At 35.8% G+C, this 20,589-nt stretch overlaps 1 protein-coding gene across 1 annotated transcript in view; it reads left to right on the forward strand.

The window, feature by feature from the left end:
- Window positions 1-12,582: 12,582 nt before the first annotated feature.
- LOC149945184 (kin of IRRE-like protein 3) overlaps window positions 12,583-20,589 on the forward strand; it is a gene marked incomplete at its 5' end in the record, with an annotated part of 68,210 nt that continues 60,203 nt past the window's right edge. Inside the window, 2 exons of the mRNA XM_090176418.1 lie at window positions 12,583-12,877; window positions 18,701-18,811. Coding sequence (XP_090032544.1) covers window positions 12,583-12,877; window positions 18,701-18,811 — 406 coding nt within the window. The remainder of the gene's footprint in view (window positions 12,878-18,700; window positions 18,812-20,589) is intronic.

The raw sequence follows: 20,589 nt of genomic DNA on the forward strand, positions 1-20,589 counted from the left end.
ATAGATCTTCGAGTAATAAACCACATAAAAACTAAATAAAATAGCCAGAAATTCCGAATTACGAGTTATTAGTAAGTTTTTTAATTTCTTCAAATTTGTTTAGGATTTAGATATATTATCCCTTTTAATTATGGACTAATCTACTTTTTCGCGTATTTTATAATCCTTCTCACAGTCCATAGGTGGTCTCTTCTAACTTAACTTTATCTTATGTCTACATTCGAGCCGATACAATCCTTGTCTTTGAGTAAATGTAATCTTCTAAAGAAAATTTTCAAATTATAATAAGATATTGTAATTGCTTTTCAAGACCTAAAATAACCCCTTTCAGAAATTTACCAATGATGCATTGCCTTATTCGCTGTTTTCTTACCAAACTTTTTCAATATATTTCCATAAAGTAATAGTTAGGTCACAATCTTTTCTGTTTTGGAAACTGAATTGAGCGAAATCGATCGAATGATAATCTCAGAGAAGGGAACCATTGCGCAACAATCCATTCCTCAATATGTCTTTTTCCCTCGTCCCTCCGCTAAACCTACTGCCTCCATCCAGGGTGTATAAATGTCTCAAGGATGCGTCCCTCAAAACCTAGAGAAAGCAATTCCTTTTCCTGCGGAGATGTATTCTTGGGGTGTTGATCGAAGGATTTCCTTTTTGCCCAAGTTTCCTTATTCTGAAAATAGAAGATATCGGCGATATAATGATTGGATTCCAGCAACAGCGAAACTAGTGAGCGCTGTACTGATATTGGCAGAATGTCAACTAGACCTGTTAATGGATTTTCATTGTACAGTCACTCGCCTTTGAAGAATCAGTCAACTACGAACAATTTGTTAAAATTTTAACGAAGAATTGTATTTTTGATCAGTGTTTTCCAAACAAATACGTGCAATATTTGACCATTCATAACTGCAATAATGTTATTAAAAGATATGAGGGTTTTGTTCCCTAAATCGTTTAATATCAGTTGTTAAAAAGTGCCATATTGAGTGATTTTATGCAAGTAATAGGTATTAAAGCGAACAATATCACCTCGTTAAATTTCCACAATAAAGGCAGCTGCTTAAGCACTGTATAAAATTAGCTTAAATCATTTATGTTAAGTTTTTAATAACATATTAATATCAACCACGTTGCTGTTCCTTTGCAGCAAGGATAAAGCTCTTCTGAAGTTGCATTGTAGTCCAAACAAAATGTTATACTAGGTGTTTTCAATTCCGTTTATATTGATCAAATTGCAATCGAGTTAGTTAAAGGTCAAATATCTGTTCTGAATTCTCTTAATCCGACAAACAGAAGGTGAGCAGTTATCGTTTTTTTATACCCTGACCGTTTTAAAAAAAATTAATTTATTGTTAATCTAATTAAAAAAACTAGATGAAATTATATCAAACGCAGTTTGAAATTAGATTGCTGGGTAAAGGGAACATAAAATATTATTCGAGGTGATTAACTGATTTTCATAAGCTATCTGAAAAGGTGATATGTATACCCATCGCATTAATAACTTGGTTTGCATTGAAGAAACATATACATTTTGTTTTGTACAAACTACAAAAATAAAGTGTGAGACAATTCTTGAATTAAGCTTTATATAGTCGAATTAATTACATGCTGTGAAACAATTCCCAAGGCTTATAGCCCCAGAATTTAATTAGGGTTACCTTTTCATTGGTTGAGTTGGGAATTAACATTTTAGGCAGATAATCATTTCAAGATAAATTTCATTTTTTATTTGAACAGATAATAGATTAAATTTTCTATCTGTTAAGACCAAAAGTGCGTAATTCCCATTTAATTTCTATCAGTTGAAGAGGCTAAAGGTGAGAAGGAACTATAGATTCATATTAACAAGTTCTACAACATATCTTCGGAAAAAATGGTTTTCCAAGAAAAACGAACACAAGCAATTTATCAATGGAACCACATTTTACGAAAGCAATCACAGATGGTTCTTCGTCAGAACGTGGGAAAAAAATAAATTATATTTTAAGCATTTTCTTTCTGATTATCTATTGTGCCAATCCTATTCCTGAAACGGTGTTTTCGAATAATTGGGTACTATACCTTCGAACGATTTCTGCTTTCAAATGATTACATATTATCATACATTCAGGGTTTATTTATATCAATGAAGAAACCAATGTTTAGAATTTCGTTTTCGACAAAACAACCCTAAGGTGTGACATAGGTTTTAGATAATTTCATCCATCTAAGACAGATTTTAGGAGTTCATAAATGTGAAATTGAAACACAAATTAGAAAAATTAAATTCGAAGAAATTGTATTAAATCATTAATGCCATGGAACTATCTCGCTAAATTGGTGCTCTTACGAAACTCCTACGGTGGGACATACAAAATGTATTATGCACTACCTAAATATATAAACGCTAATCGGAGTGCTAACCACTACACATTATTTTACACCGATAACGTAAAAGTCAAAGGCTTAAAAAAATACGGATCGAATACAACAAAAAGATAACCGAGTTATTTTTGCCATTACCATTATCATATCAGCAACCCGTGCTGATTCACTAAATAACTTTCAAAATTGAGAAATTTCATTATTAGTTTGAGGACTAAGACGGGGGATTAAAATAGTTTTCCGAACACGATAACCCTAAAAGTTATAAATTAGTTTCCATTTCATCTTTTCTTATAAGAAAGTCCTAACGACGACCTCAGAAATATTCCAACACACCTATCCCATCTTTGTAATTTAATCAAGCTGAATTTGCATTTAAGTGACTTATCGACCAACTCCAGGCGGATTTTTGTTCATTATTTTTTCCAATTTTTTTCAATTACTTCCACACCTGACTCTTTCTCTCTCTTTCGGTTGTGGGGCATTTTCATTTTAGCTCTGAGATAGGTCTCTCTGCGTGTCCTTAAAGTAGATTTTCGCAGCGGGTTTCTAATTTATGAAGTTTGCGTGTCTGGCGAAAAAATTTAATCTAGTGAAATCTCATTTCCTAAATCGCTATTGCGAGTTGACCTGGACGTCATCTGCTTCTGAGGCGTACTATATCAGCGGAAACTATTACAATAGGCCAACGTTGCAAGAATTTATAATTTATAGGTCAAGTGAGCGCAAGCGCGAATATTTTTTAAACACACACCTCCTTGTAATCGATTGAACCGAAACACTTCTCTTAATTGAAGGCGATGTTCGAGTTACTGATTAACCGACACAAAGTAAAGAAATCCTCACTCGAGCGTTGTCACTGTAAACTAGGAGCAACAAACAAAACACCCCACACAAGGAGAACGCAACCCGTCAAAAGTCGTGGATTTTCTTTTGTACATTTTTCATTGGTTAGACGCTTTAGCGCCTGCTGCCGTCGGAAGGGGATAATTCGGAAATTGTCTTCCCCCCCCATCCGTAAAACGTTCAGCGTAAAGGCGCGTGACGATCGTCCAATGAAATTCTAACACAACCCTTCGTTAGCGTGTTTAAAGGCTAGCTGCGTTCTCCGTATGTTTGTTGCTCCTAGCTGTAAACACAGTTATTTGCGAAATATACGCACATGAAATCTTCGAACTGACATACCAGAAACTGGCATACCTGTTTTGTTTTGATCAGGGTAATTTGTTCACAGTAAAGCCCACTCTGAACCTAACTATAAACTATACATGTATAAAAGTGTATACGATTTGTTCTTGTTTGTTCCAGGGAATTAGTTTTTTCACATTGATAATAGAACAATTTAAACATTTTATGAAATCTGTTTTTATAAACAGCCAAGTCTTCGTATACCATTATTTTTTTAGTAGGCAATTCTAAGCCTCTGTAATGAAATCTTCGTCACTGTACACAACACTATGTCTCTCTAGACAACATTCTGTCTCTGTAGACAACATTCTGTCTCTGTAGACAACATTCTGTCTCTGTGGACAACATTCTGTCTTTGTAGACAACATTCTGTCTCTGTAGACAACATTCTGTCTCTGTAGACAACATTCTGTCTCTGTAGACAACATTCTGTCTCTGTAGACAACATTCTGTCTCTGTAGACAACATTCTGTCTCTGTAGACAACATTCTGTCTCTGTAGACAACATTCTGTCTCTGTAGACAACATTATGTCCCTGGGACCCTGTAGAAAACATTCTGTCTCTGTAGACAACATTATGTCCCTGTTGATAACATTTTGTCTCTATAGATAACATTGTGTCTCTGTAGACAACATTATCTGTAGAGACAAAATGTTATCAACAGGGACATAATGTTGTCTACAGGTCCATTATGTTGTCTACAGGGTCCCAGGGACATTATGTTGTCTACAGAGACAGAATGTTGTCTACAGAGACAGAATTCTTTCTACAGAGACACAATGTTACGTCTCGGTAGACAATAAACAAGTTAGCCCCTGGCAATATTATTACTTAAATGGAAATTACAATTTTGATTTGTATAAATGTAAAGTTAATATAAACAAACAAGTTTATAGCAACTTCTTCGGGCATTTCCAAAACACTATTCTCCAAATTGTATATCTTAAAAGGAAACCAAGTATCGTATAAAAATGCGTACAGAATTATTTAGTACCATACTTATTTGTATAACTAATGATTGTGTGTTTCTTAGCTTTACTTAATATCATTCATTTCTACGTATGATTGTACGTTAAACACACGGTGCACAGCTTCATTTACTCTAGTACTTGTGGATATTGCTCCTTATGATTGTACTTTACACAGATTCATTAATGTACGTAACAAAGCTTTATTTTGTGTCATACTTATTGTAAGTTACACAGCTTCGTTTGGGGTCATAATTATAGATTTTGTTACTACGTTACACAGCTTCGTTTTGTGTCATACTTATGGATATTGTTACTACGTTACACAGCTTTATTTGGTGCAATACTAATGGATATTGTTACTACGTTACAAAGCTTCATTTGGTGCCATACTTATAGATATTATTTCTTATGATTGTACATTGAAACACGTTTCAGAGATTCATCTACTGGCTTACTTATTTATAATAATTGTCCTTGCACGTTAAGTGTCAGGTTTTGATAGAGTAGCAGAATATATAGAAAATTAATTTCTAAAACAATGGACTGCCGAAAATTCGGTTCAATATTATCCACAGGGACGATAGTTTTCGTACGTCTAGCAACGCTGCCCTCTAAAGCAATTTGGCACAAGTGCACTGTGAATTAAAGGATATAAGAGAGAAACTTGCAGAGACCAGAGGGAGTTCCAAAACGAAAAACAACTGATCTCTTTGGCTGAGAGCGTAAGCTTTCCGTCTCGCACGCGGAGAGGACGGGAATCGAAGCACACTAACCAGGAGAGTACCCGAGGTGTTTATTGCCGATTTAGTTCAAAGTCGGCCGTAATGTAGACCTATATGAGATATGAAATTTCCCAAAAGGAGACGTTGCACTACCCATTCGATTTGCCATGGCAACCGAAAATGTTTTTGACCACTTACAACCAAAATAAGATTTTTTCCTTATTTTACCCAAAATTTGTTACAAATTTACCCTAAAAATGTTTCAATTACCCAAACTTGATGAAATTTACCTAAATGTGGTCCAAATTACACATTTCGTAGCTAGGACCCTGTGAAACCGAGAAAATCCCATGCTTTTTTAAATGGAGATTTTATTGTTTTAAGTGATCAAAAACATTTTCGGTTGCCATAGCAAATCGAATGGGTAGTGCGACGTCTCCCTTTGGGAAATTTCATATTTCATATAGGTGTACATTACGCCCGACTTTGAACAAATTCGGCAATAAACACCTCGGGTACTCTCCTCGTAAGACTAGTTGTATAACATTTTAAATTCACTCGGCACTAGCGCCATCTCTAATGCTGTCGCGGCCCAAGACTATTCGTACTACTACAACAACTACTACCACAATTCGATCAGACCAATAGTCCTACTTGATATACAGGGTGTTTCAAAAGGTTACGCAAAAATTTTAAGAAGTTGTAGGGGGTGAGATGAGAAGTATTCCTTTTTTCTCCCGATTTTCCTACTATGAGATAAAAGAGCGTCAGAGAACTTGAAAGTGTGGTCTACTAGCCCCTGGAAGTAAGCCGCAATAAGCACAAAAACAAGCAGCAGGAAAATGCTAACATTAAGGTTTGGTTTCGTGTGATAGGTATAAATGGACTTTTTAAACAAATCAAGGTAACTTAAACAGCATTTAAAGTCCCTGCTGCTTGGTTTGGTGCTTGTTGCAGCCTTCTTCCAGGGGCTAGTAGGCCACATTTTGAAGCTCTCTGGCGCTCTTTTAACTCATCGTAGGAAAATGGGGAAAAACAGGCATACTTTTCAACTTACACCTTATAATTTTTGCATAACCTTTTGAAACACCCTGTATAAATCGATGTGGAACTAAAGACTGTGAAAGAGTTAAGTCTAACAGTTTAATGATGTATAGTTCATAACAGTTCTGTAAATGTATCATTTAGTGGAAGCGTTTATTTTATTTTGCTTGATTTAGTCCTGTTCTATTCTTACGTGTTTCAAACCGGTTTGAGCCTTTCAGTCTATTTCCTTCATTTTACGAATTCGGTGTTTACTTTCTCGAAAGACCCGGAGCCTGGAAGCAGATAGTAGCCATAAATTGAAAAATCTGAAGGCAGAAGCGACTGACGCCGGGAAACGGCAAATAAAATGGAACCCAGTAAGCTATGTTTACGGAGGAAATGGAGTCATCTGCACAGCAAATTAGGCAAATTATAGTGTACTTAAGCGAACGCGTTTTTAAATCTCCCGTTTCGGCTGCGTAAGCGAGAAAAGCACGACTCGCTGCGTGAGAAATGAGGCCCATCTCTCGTGTGGCGCTCTTCCATTTTATCAAAACAGTTTACCCGTTATTACAGCCACGCGCCTTATAAGCCTTGGCTCCCATTTTGAAGAAATTTAAACAGTGCTTAACCAAAATAAATTAGAAGGCGAAATAATTTACCCTAAACGCGAGTCTCATTTGCATACGGAATTTAAAGTGCATCTGCAGAATCTAATATTTTGCTAAATGTATCTTCTCTATGGCTTGGTTTTTTTCTTTAAAATTGAGCGTGTTTTACGTTACAGCATAATTGATGTCACAGATGCTACTGTGGTTTGGCGTATTCGAAAATTATAATATTTAACCTAAGTCGCTTTAAACATATTGGCAAGAACAAATTTTTGTTCCATTACGTATAACTCAGATGGGGCAATGACATATTTATTCCTGGAAAGCTCACTTTATGTTAGAAACAATCAGTGGATTTTGATATCTCTGCGCAGGATATTTCTTTATTACCAATTAGTGAACATTTATTTAAAGAACATTTCCAATTAGAAATAGTGATACAAGATTTTTCTTCCATTCTTAGATTCGTTAAACAGAAATTCAGATTCTTTCGCAGCGTATTATCATTTTTGAAACCACTGTTTTCTAGAATTTAACACTGATTTAAAAATGGTTAAAGCTGATTTTTTGCTTTAAAAGTTTTTATTAATGTGTGCAGGATCTTGATAACGTCTTATTCATTTGTTTATGATATAATAAAATCATAGCTTATTTAAATTATTTCAATATTAAATAGCAGAACTGATTGTGTTTTAAACATGAGATCTTAAAATCGCTACTTTTACTTACCTTAAAGTCATTGTATAAATACGATTTCGGAAAGATAGTTCAAGTGGTTGTAAGCGAAAGGAACGAATTTGAGGTGGGGATCAAACCACTGCAAAATGGACAATACGTAAAGAACCAACGTGACCAGTCAAAAACAAATATCCTACTTGAATCAATCTGGGTAAACCTGATAAAATAGCCACCGATTGATTTTCATACATTATGTTTTTATTCGATCCATTCAGGCCTTTTTCTGACAAACTTGTTCATTTGAAGTTCTGAGTATATAATTTGAAATATTCTAGATCAATCGGAAAATATTTCATAATTTTAAAATTTTATTTTTCACCGGTCATTAGAACACAAAAGCTTTCAATTAGCAAGTTCAATAAAGTTGGATGTATAAAATTGGTCTATTTTGTGGAGATATTATGTTACGAAAAATATACAACATGGAACTAGTTAAAATAATATTTATAATAAAAACATTTTAAACGTATGTTTGATTTTTAAATTTTCGAAAACATTCTTTTTTGAAACCTAATGCTACATTTTAAATAACTTTAATTAAAGGTTGATTTTTATCATTTCTTAATTTATATTAACTATGGAAAACTGACTAAGCCTTGTACATACAACTAAGTTTTAAAATAAAATCCACTATTGCACAGTTTGAAATATATAATTTGCGTAAAGCGCAAATTAAATATTTCAAACTGTGCAATTGTGGATTTTATTCTAAAACTTAATTTATATTAGTTAAAGTTCGGTGGTTCATTTGTATTTGAAAATGCGATTTGAAACTGACCTTTTTGGGCCAGAATGTATTTATTTATGCTTACGGAGAATGACTGTGTGGAGAAGGTTTGACCGTTGTTGCAAACCTCCAACGTGCTCGAATAGTAAATTCTTACCCAACTTCGAATCATCCCTTCATCTCAGTAGTTCCGACGCCATATAAGAAATGACGACCACCTCTTTTCTCCCCTAATCCCATATCTGCAGAAAGTTCAGGCAAGATGCAGTGACACGTTGCAACACTATCCTTAAGTATAAATAAATACTTTATATTTTGGTCTTGGAAAAGACATTTGAAATACTTAATATACAACCGACCTTTTCATTAAATAATCTTAGGTGGTTTAAGGAAATCTGATAAATGATACAATAAATTTTGAGATACCAAATCGAGTCAATAAAAATAAAAAGTCTTCAAGTTTTAGGTTGTTTTTAAAAAAATATATCTATATATTATTTGTGAAACTTCCAAGATCAGACACTAATTTTCAAGGATGGACTTACGTAATGTAGACCTATATGAGGTATGAAATTTCCCAAAACAACCGAAAATATCTTTGATCACTTAAAACCAAAATAAGATTTTTTCCTTATTTACCCAAAATGTTTTGCAATTTTACCCCAAAATTGTTCCAATTTACCCAAAAATGATGAAATTTACCTAAATGTGGTCCAAATAACCCATTTCATGATTTTCAAATTTTTTAAAAATTTTCGTGAAACCGAAAAAATCCCATGCTTTTTTTAAATGGAGTTTTTTTTAGTTTTAAGTGGTCAAAAACATTTTCGGTTGCCATGGCAAATCGAATGGGTAGTGCAATGTCTGCTTTTGGGAAATTTCAAATGTCATATAGGTCTACATTACGCCCGACTTTGAACCAAATTGACAACAAAAACCTCGGGTACTCTAATTGTTAATGGTATGCTTTCCAAATCAGCCAAATGGGCAGAACGACTTTTTCCAAATAAGATCATAATCACTTGCAAAAAGTAATTTAAGGTTGTACGTTTTTTCATAAATGAAAATTAGGCCAATTTCTATAGAACTATCTTTTTTCTTAATGTCGGAGTACACCTAACAACTTTATCTTTAATTTTTTTTGTCTTCCGTCTAATGGATAATAAAGGTATTTTTCCAAATCATGAAATACATTCCGATTTATCTGAAATTATTTAATCAAAGGGTTACTTAACAAAGAAATAAATAAATAACTGGACTATCAGATTGAACGGGCAAAGACGCATTCGTCTTTAAAGAAACTTAATATTTTTAATTTATAGTTTAAGATACGTTCAAGCAGTGTATAGATGAAGCCAAAAGTGACATAATTACCAAAAGTGTTTCAATCGACCCTCTTTCTTAATGAATGTTACGGGCGAAATACAAGTTGGGTGGGGAGAAGGGAAAGAATGCCTTGAGGAGGAAGGAAGTTAGATCCAACAAATAACGCCTCCTAGTGAGGAACGGAAGAATTAAGTAGCACTGATCAAAGCTACTGTATTTTTTTATTTTTCGTCGTTCTGTGGAGACGCTATCGCCATCTACCTACGATATATTACCAGAGACTAAAAAAAGAGCCAGAAAGGGCGGCAATAAATAGTCTTTTATGTGGTCGATCTCGAGTCGAGCATTCATTAAACCTTTAGCATACGAAAGTACAGGGATTGTCACACTTTTGGTAATTATGTCAATTTTGATGAAGCTCTGAGCTCAGCAAAATCATGTAAAACGTCTTAAAATCAAAAATCGGGATTTGACTTGTATCCACCGTACCCATATAAAAAATTTGCGTAAGAACTCGAAATACCCACCCCAAAGAAGGGCTACTGCGTGCTGTTACTAAGGTTCACCCACCTCTAGTGCGAACGGAGCGCATTTCTGTTTTCCACCAGCAAGGAATGTCCTTTACAGCAGCAAAGCAGCCACTCGTCGAGTATAGAGAAGGGGGTGACGCTACCGAGAATCATATTTCATTAGAGAACGTGCGGTATTTAAATTTCGGGGATGGAAAGTACCGGGAAGTTTAAAGCTCTTTACGCTGAGAGATTCAGCCCACTTTGGAAAATAAATCTTCATGACGCCTCGGCTGCTTACGTTACAAAGAGGGAGCAGCGTTGGCTCTAAGCTCAATGCACTTTACACGGCAAACATTCGGTAGTAAAAGCTTTAACATAATAAGGAAAGAATTTCTGACGATATTACTGTACATGTTGAAGCCATATATTACAAAGCCTTCTCCGGGGGGCCCTAGCTATTTGTTAGATGTTATAATTTCATAATATCGCCTAAGTTATATCTTCTCGCGGGGATTTTGGTTTTTAGGCACGCGTGGCCCATTACCTCCGGGTTAAGGTTCCATATTTCTAATCTAGTTTACCTATTGCTACATGTACGTTGGAGAAGGCGTCAACTCCGTTACGGTTAGGGAACAAGATTTAATCACTGTGATTAATGCTTACTTTAGACCAAATACTAAGAAATATTTAGCTTAATATAAAATGACTTCATACTTAATCTGTTATTGTTAATAACTGCTCATATATTTTATTTACCAGAAACTTAGATACTTAATTTAAAGACCGGTATCTATGAACTTTTAATGTAAATTAATCATGTTAAAATATATCAAAATATTAATTTCTTATTTAACTTTCAATTGTAATATAAATTATTACTTTATAGAAAAATTATCATAAAATTTAAAACTTGTTCACCAAATTGGTCAGATGAAGATTTTTTACCATAAGCAAAATAATTTATATCCGATCGATATCATTTCAATGCACGGCGTTTATAAAATGCGTTTCATAAACGCATGGTTTTTTCCCGAAAGTAAGTTAAAAATGCCCCGATTCACTGTGCTACGTGGAACGCTTACACACTGATGGGACATACTGGAGAGTTTTAGTTATGTAACCGAGTAACCGAGTTATTATAAATAATTTATGTTAATTAAAAACCAACTAATTTGGAGCCATCGTTCAAATAAAATAAGAAGGACGCTAAAACAATATCGGAAGAGTAATTTCTTAGACCTAATAGTAAATGGAGTTCAAGAAGAGAGTAGACCAACCGAAACTAACGTACTCAGCCATGAGAAATGAAGCGTTTGAAATTAAAATCTCTGGCATTTCGTGACAAACTAACATTTTCCATAAAATTTCACCCTTTACCTTTAAACTACCTATCGATAATGAAATTGAGATAAATCTAAAATTTAACGACTACTATATGCTTCAGTCATTTTGTCACTGACGTTTACATTTTACCCAATAAAAACGAAATAAACAAAAAAAATGTCGAAACTACAATAGCATAGCTCATTTTCTAATCTTAACGACGGCATCTGTAGTGTGTCCGTGAGGCTATCCTACTTTGTGAAAATTTGTATTTTTTTTTGACTTGATGAAATATTTAAATAAAAATTACTAGAAGGACGAGTAATAACACCCCACAAACAAGTAATCTTATGTGGGGATATTTAAATCAATGTATTAAAGTGTGAAATAATAAAACTAATAAATAAATAAAAAAACATTAATCTCGCGTATTCGATAGACAGCGTTGAGTTCAGTATTCCCATCTTATAGACGAAACTATAAAGTAAATTTGGTCTTAACCAACTTGTTAAAATGGGAAAACAAAATCACGTGACTACCACATCACAGCCAAATTCGATTCGGTAATTCGTGTTCATTGTTGGCCGTGCGACGATAAAGAAAAAAATTATTCCTTCCTGATACTGCAGAGAGCTAATTAACTTTCACCTTTTATTATAAGAAGTTTAAAATCATAATAATAATAAGATTCTTTAGATGAATCGATCAAAATTTAAACTGCCATTAGCAAAATATAATGAATAATAGTTCGTATTTCTTAGAATAGATGGCGCTGCAGTTCTAAGCAAAGTTAAGTGACTACCATCTTTTCACCCCCCTGGACTTTATAGTTTCGCCTATTGAACTCCGAGTAGCAACTCTTACCGAAAAGTAAAACAACACTGTTAAGGGCTTAGCCGTTTATATCGATATTCAAAATAATATAAATAGATGAAACAAACATGAGTTAATTCATTATATTTGATCAAGTATCACCATTGCTTACGCGTATGTACCTTTCCTTTTTCGCAGCTTATGGCAGTAACCCGGACGTGGTGTTAGCGATCAGTGGCCGGAGCACAGGGTTACCTTGCAACCTGACGTCGCCGACGGCGGGTGACGAGATAGCTCTGGTTCTGTGGTACAAGGACGAGTCGACGACGCCCATCTACAGCCTAGACAGTCGCAGGTCCCCCTCGAAAGTGGCCAAGCACGTGGCGGCGGAGGAGTACACCTCGCGCGCCTACCTGGACACCGTCCAAGATCCTTCCAGCCTCCAGCTGTCGCCCGTCTTGAAGGAGGACGAGGGAGAGTACAAGTGCCGCGCCGACTTCAAGAACGCCCGCACCAGGTACTCCTCCGTCATTCTCAGGGTCATAGGTAAGACACCCTTTTTAAATTACACGGCACAGAGGTTACGGTGTGGGATTGACTATAGGAAATTTGTCCCGATATTCCTCTCTATCAAATCTCGTAACCATTCGTATAATCTTGAAAGAATAATAACTGGACTCGAAACCTAAGCAAAATACCAGGTTCCACAATTTGCATCGCCCGCCAGCGCTCCTACCGAGAAAATCACGAAATATTTTTATCCAAATACAAAACACGTGCGTAAAGATTTCAGCTGACCCGCATTCCGTTGTCTGCTCTGCTGTTTAAAATAGAAGTGAGGCTTTGGGAATTATTATGGGCTTTATAGTATTCAGAAACAATTGTATTGGAATAAAAAGAAAGGGTTATGATTTAATTAATTTAAATAGGAAGTTTGCTGTAATGTTTTTGCATATATAGTTTGTGTGATGGTTTAAAAATATTATAAATTTTAAATTGCCTATTCAAAATGGAAATAAAAATGTAAGCTTTGACGACAGTGACGTGCTAAGAACGACGCTCGCTATTATTAGTCACGTGTTTAGTATTAATAATAATAATCAGCTAGGCTAATACCCAAGGCACCACCTTAGGCCCAAGTCATCTAGCGACTTATTATGCCTTTAAACAGGTGGCCGGGTTAGTATTTGGATAGAAATCTTTCCAATATTTGACAACACGGCGCGACAAGCATCGCTGGCGTCAAAGCAACAAGCGCGCCATTTGGTTTCGGGTCCAGTAATTATTTGTCCAAGGTATAATAACCGAATAATACTAAAAACTGTATTACTACTAACTAAAACACTGTCTGACAGAGAGAAGTTGGTCATAATTCACGAATTTTGAAATGATGTTTTAGCGCGTGACACTACACAGCCTTCTTTGCGTGCTTTTATGATCATAACATATAAAGGTATTTTAATTAATTTTAAAAGCCGTCAATTGTCGTATTAGCCTTATCTTTGATTGCAATAGTTTTTTTTTATGAAGTAACGTGGTCTACTGGTACTTTTAATGTGGCTCTTACGTCACCGTCTCTTACTTTTACAAGTCTACATGAGCACGCCATACTCGCGAAGAATTTACTAATAAAGCTGAGTCTACTGACGTTAGAGCAACATTTTAACAAGTTGGACAAGACCACAGTTTATTTTATAAAATCAACAATTAAGTAATAACAGGAAACTATATAGGTATACCCTTGGAATGTCTTGGGAAGATTTTTACGGCCGTGATGAAGCACGTAGAAACGGGCATGTCTTAAAGCGGGAAAACTCACGAGAAAAACTCTCGCGCCTCGCTACCCTAATTCGACGAAAACTCGTCATTAAGCCTACCTGATTATCTATTTTATAACCATACAAATACCTGAAATTAGGTATTACTACACTTCTTTCTCGAAGAACATTATAATTACTTCAAAATATTAAGTACGATAACAAATTGACGTTTTTAAATCCATTGTTTTATGAGCCTTTTTTGCGCGGGAAGATCGTCTATTGGTTAACATGACAACGCATTCTTTTCGCGTCAAACCTCGAGCCAATTAATTTGAAATGTCGCGTTACGTCTTACACGTGACGCAGTTAAGCCCCGCCTTTTTCTCGACGCGCTTTCGTATCACCGTCCCCTATGGAACCTTAGATATTCCAAGTGTATACCTCTATAGTTTCCTAACCTAACTGATTACAGTTGAAGCATTATCAAATGCTCCATATGTCTGTAAGCCGCGTACATAGTTTTAAGTAGTGCTCAGTCGTCTCAAAGATCAAAAACCAGATATTGGTAGAATATAAATAACTCACGGACTTTATTACACATAGTAAAAAGGAACTACATTATATGTTGCCAAGTTGTTACGTATAATAAAACCAAACCGAAAAAGGCCAGCTATTTGAATCTTTGACAAAAGGAGAAATCATTTGAATTTAGATGGAATTTTATATAGGTATTACATTTCATCGCGCTGCTTGGCCAGGGAACAGGCAGGGCTGTCGATGGAGAACACTACGCGTCTTCTTTTCTGTTTGACAAAGCGGAATAAACTATCAATTCTCATATCGTCGGCCCCAAATAACGAAGATATACGAGCCTCAATGATAGTGCAGCGCCATCTTTCGATGGGAGAAAGTAAGATATTCGGGCTCACGTTCTCGGGCTCTCTCTTCATTTCTCAAAGGCAGTGAAAAGACTCTAGGGTAATGGTCGAAAAATCACGCATTGGCCCCGTAGAACAGTTCACACTTACGAATTTATGTCGCCTTTATTTTGATGAATTGCGAAGACACCGGCAGAGAGTTAGTAGAAATGGGACAAATGATTGCGCAGACTGTAAAATAACTCGGAATAAAGATATCGATTGGTTGAGATACAATTGCAGGGTCAAATGTATTATATTTTCACGAAAAGTGTTAGAACAGTTGTTTTTTTTGTGAGGGGTGGAAACCAATGTGCTATTCACTTTTGAGATCAAGAATGGCTTATTCCTGTGGGCTGTTTCTTCAAAGTCAAATATGGGTACGACACACTTTCTTTAAATATATGTAACTTATTTATATAGTAAATCATCAATCCATACCTCTACTTGGAATGCTTATCCTGCCGTATCGCCTATGGTAAGATTACTCTGACGGCTTTGGCCCCGCCTACGAGAGATAAAATCCCCTCTGCGCGCGCTCCCCGCTCACGTTGTTGTTTGTTAAGTTAACATAGTGACGTCAAAAAAAACCGTCAGTTACATCGAGACGAAAATGTGCTGCGATAAGCATTCCAAGTTGATGTATGGATTTCTCAGTAAATCGATGCATATAGTAATAAAAGTTTTATAGGTATTTTTGTAAATATTCATATAAAGCTATATATAGTAATATTTTATGTATCACAATTACTCATAAGTATGCCACTAGCTCTATTTCACTAACGGTTTGTTTCACAGATATTGCGTCATCTCTAACCTACGTAATATTTGACGTCATATTTGATGTTATATTTGACGTCTTCGAATCTCAAATGCCGATTATGCCGTCGAACAATTAGCTCTACGTCTGATAAACCGACGGCCATTTTTTTTGTAAACAAACCGGTTTGAACAATCAAGGCTTCGGAGCTAAAATAAACTACAATATAGTGTCAAGCTCTTTTAATGTAATTCATTTGCCAATTAATGAAGTTCTCGGAGACTCTGTTTCTAAAATAAATAAATAGTTGAAATTCAGAAGGTTGGAGTCTTTGCTGATTCTTTTGAGCCTAGGCCTAAATCTTCTAGGCTTGATATGGGTTTTAATAACGCTGGTGGGATATCCCACTTCGACGACTTGTTCCATTTTCAGAAAGCGATTGATCACTGAACCGTATTTGCAATTTTCCGTAACCTTTTCTCTTTCTAAACTACTCATTATTTAACTTCATCAGCGCAAACCGAGCGTGTTTATAAATTTCAATAAAGCTATATCGGACTGACTGAAATTCCCACACCAACAATTCCTTCTCAATTTAGAGATTTTCCGTTGGCTTAAATACATATGTTAGTAGCCAATAGTGTGAATTTCAAAATTACTAGGATGAATAAAAAGGTTTAAATTAAACGTATTCCACCTTTTCACTGATTCGTGGTGAAACAAACCGTTACGTTAGTTAATATTTTTGAATGGAATAAAGGAACAGTGACATTCTTATGATTAATTATGTTACATATGGCGATATTTGTAGGAATGATTTGTATAAACCACTTTATACCAGTAGTTGTGCCTATGTCTACAAATACTTTAAAAACCCAAAATATATGGCGTATTGGTTAGTACTTTCGCCTCGCAGCAAGAGGAGTCGGTATCGATCGCAGCTCGCGGTACTGGGTGAAAACTGGGAACTACTTATTCCGCGTTGAGTTTTAACGTTTCATCCCTACTGGTAAATGTGGTTTTCCTCTGAGTTCATCGGCTTTCCCTTCAATAAGACTTTTTGAGGTTCAAAGTTATAGTTAGTGTAGGGCGAGCTAGTGCTCGCGTGGTATGATAGACGTTCCACCAACGCATTGTAGCCCGGCCACATGAATTAATGGCATTAGAAGTCTGTAGTTGATTATACACTGCAAAAAAGGTTCACTAGTAAATCACTTAAAGCACGCTAAAAGTGCGCAACAAAATCGGATCACTATACACCAAGAGATCACATTTGGAACATAGTACTTCGTGTGTGTGTGTAACTAGTGTACTATAGTGATCTACAAGCGTGAATAATACGTTCTTTAAGCAATTCCAAAGTGTGTACATGTGGATCACTAAAAGATCACCAGCGCAACAAAATTGGCTCACTTGCTCACTTAAAGCACACTTAGGAAACACATAAGAGAACACTACTGTTTAAGTGTTTTTTGGTGTGTTTTTAGTGTTCCAGAGTGATCTTGTAGTGTTTTTTGGCGTTCTGAAAGTGTTTCAAAAACAGTTCAAAATAGAGCACTAAAAGATCACCTGCGCAACAAAAGTGGCTCACTTGGTCAATTAAAGAACACACCGGAAACACAGTAGAACACTTAAACAGTAGTGTTCCATTATTTCTTTAAGTGAACAGGTGAGCCAATTTTGTTGCGCAGGTGATCAATTAGTGCTCTAATATTGAACGGCATTTTTTTGTTTGCAATTTATTAACGTGAATAATATAAGTATCTTTTTCTGCTACTACAGATATATCTAAAAAATAGTTTAGACCCCGTGCGTTAAAAATCTTGGTTTTACCGATATTGGTAGGAAATAAATATGTAAGGCAATAGGCCCCTGGCGTAGATTAGATATCTGGCAGCATTAAAGCTATCCGCAATGAGGAAAAATACCACATGTGGCTCTCATTTTCGTCTGCTTTATTAAGTTTACACTATAGTCCTTGGATAAATTAAAAGTTAAGCAGACGATTTTGAATTTACTTGTATCTTCTCTTTTCATGCACGCGGCCTATAGACGCCGTGTGTAGAAAAACAGGAATAAGAGACGGCGCCTACTGTCCGTGTTTGAAAACAAGTGTGTTAGCCATACTGAAACGAATCTAGGTGGCCCCAGCGACGCAGAAGCTTTTGCTTAGCTTCTGCTAAGTGGGATCACCGTGTATCAAACGTCTGTTAAGCCCCCTGTTCTCGTAGCTTTGACTTCATTACGTATTTGTATCCTCTACATGTCGTGGATGGCCGCCGAAAGGGGGCATAACGAAAGTTTTCAGTAGCTAATGGGGATAAAACAAAAGTATGAAATTTCAATTCGCTACCGAAATTAGACTAGGTGGCGCAGCGACGCTCAAGCTTTAGCGTCTGCTAAGAGGATATATATAAACAATTAGATGTTACGCTTAGTGTACCAATTGGCACTATAAATTTAAAGTGTTCGAAAAGAGATTATGTGGTGTACCAAATTTTACAACGTGGTGTCCTCAAAGTGATAATTTAGTGTACCAAACCATTGATACTAGTGTTCTAAATGTGTTATGCGTTCTTTAAGGGCACCCTGATCACTTTAAGATCACTGATAGGTGAAACGAGATCACTTATAAGCAATATTTTCAAAAGAGTGAACACTCAGAGATCGTAAAAGCACACATGGGAACACTTTGTAGAACATATACAGATCACATGTATGTGCTACCAATGTGTACAATAGTGATTTTAAGGTGAACGATTTATTTGCAGTGTACTTCTTAATTGAGATATACACCAATATACATATATAATTGAAAGGTTAATAGATAACGGTCATCCATTTTCACAATTCGAAACTTCATTTGAGTCTATAATGAATGTGGTGTAATTACTTCCACTAATTATTTCCTGTTCTTCCCTGTGTGTTGCAGTTCCTCCGAACACGCCGGTAATTTCCGACGAAACGGGCGAAATCCTTCAGAGTTTAATTGGCCCTTACAACGAAGGAGACAGGCTCAGACTCGTCTGCGAGACGGAAGGAGGTAAGACAGAGGATTTTGGATACATTTCAGGTGATCGTTCTAGTCATATGTGGGTGTGTAGATAAAGTGTTGCCCCGATTAAATAAAATCTACTGTTCTCTGTGCCAACTAGGAGCAACAAACACAACACTGCCCACATAAGGAGAACGCAACCGTCAAAGCTCGTGGATTTTCGTGTGTACGTTTTTCATTGGTTAGACGCTTTAGCGCCTGCTGCCGTTGGAAGGGGAAAATTCGGAAATTGTCACCCCCCCCCCGCCCGTAAAACGTTCAGCGTAAAGGCTCGTGAAATTCGTACACAACCCTTCGTTAGCGTTTTATAAGGCTCGCTGCGTTCTCCTTGTGTTTGTTGCTCCTAGGTGCCAAGGACACACTCAATTGTTGCATTTAGTACGTCTATACAAGATCCCTTTTTTTTAATTTGAAAGATATGATATTGACAGCCTTAAGGCTAGTTCCCACTTGGCGAATTTTCGAGACTAATAAAATTTTCGCGAAATGAAAAAAGACGCGTTTTATTTGGTCGCTGGGGAAGCGGTTCTCACTTTAGCGCGAAAATTTAAAAACGCTAAAAACAACTCGTGCGGGTTTTTAGTAATGTTTTAGGCCTAGAATAGAACATCAGTTCAAAATGAACCAAATGGATGTTCCTGTTGATAATTTCCATAAATAAACGATTCTATTCGTGAGATAATTACCTTTACTTCAGTATCTTGGTCAAGTTGACTGAGCCGCTTTTCTAAAGACCTAGGCTTAATAAGTGACGGACGGGAGCGGAGTAGATCGAGTGAACGCGTTTTCTGATTGGCTGAAGCTTTTTATCGCCAAGGTGTGGACGTCAAAAAATAGAACATTCGCTAGATACCGCGGAGATGCGACTTTAGCGGCGAATTTGAAAAAAATCACAAATTTTATTCGCGAGCGTCAACTTTCAGCGCGAAAATTGTTTTGTTCGCTAAGTGGGAACTAGGCTTTAAGCGGTGTGTGCGAATCTCTCAGCCCCTATTGCGTCATTTTGTTTTCATTCCAGCTTTCCTTACGTTTTCTAAAGGAGCATTTTACTATACAGAGTGTGGGTTTGACCAAGAATAAATTTATTATTGGTATAAACTATGAAACTTGTATTAACTTAGTTATTCTCTCTAAGTATGAATATAAGCATTCACGGTTTGACACACCTCTGCTTGTCTCAAGTTCTCGCTGGAGACGTGCACACCGCATTGCAGAAACCTTTTAAGGGTGACACGATTGAGAACTCGCGAATATCGCTTTAATAGATAAGCATCAAAACGCTATGAGCGAGTAAGATTGCTAATTTGAGATTGCATCCTAGTCTTTAGTACAAGTATATACTTATTCGTGGCCGCATGTACAAACTGATAGAGCAATATATTGATCAATTTAATTTTTCCGAAATGTTCTAAGTCAAATTATTTCAAAATAATTTTGAAAGCTGGGATCAAATTGATGGTTAAGATTTGATCGAAATTACATTCAATTTATCGGAATGATTTTATAAAACGCGGATTAATTCTGGAAATAATTTAGAAAATTTGACATTCTGTATATCAAAATGATGATAAATTAAAATAAAATTGAGATATTCAAACAAACTATAAGAAACAGGTAGATTAATTGAACTTCCAATCCCAGTCTTTATTAAAAAGTCTTTGTCAAAAGAAAACTTTAATCTTCAACTAGTTTTGCAAATAGCTTCATATTGAGAGAAATAATTTAAATTTGCCAAAATTAAATTGTGTTTATAATTTATTACGGAT

Source organism: Leiobunum rupestre, chromosome 5 (genome assembly GCF_980474605.1).
Source record: "Leiobunum rupestre chromosome 5, qqLeiRupe1.1.hap1, whole genome shotgun sequence".
Taxonomy (NCBI): domain Eukaryota; kingdom Metazoa; phylum Arthropoda; class Arachnida; order Opiliones; family Sclerosomatidae; genus Leiobunum; species Leiobunum rupestre.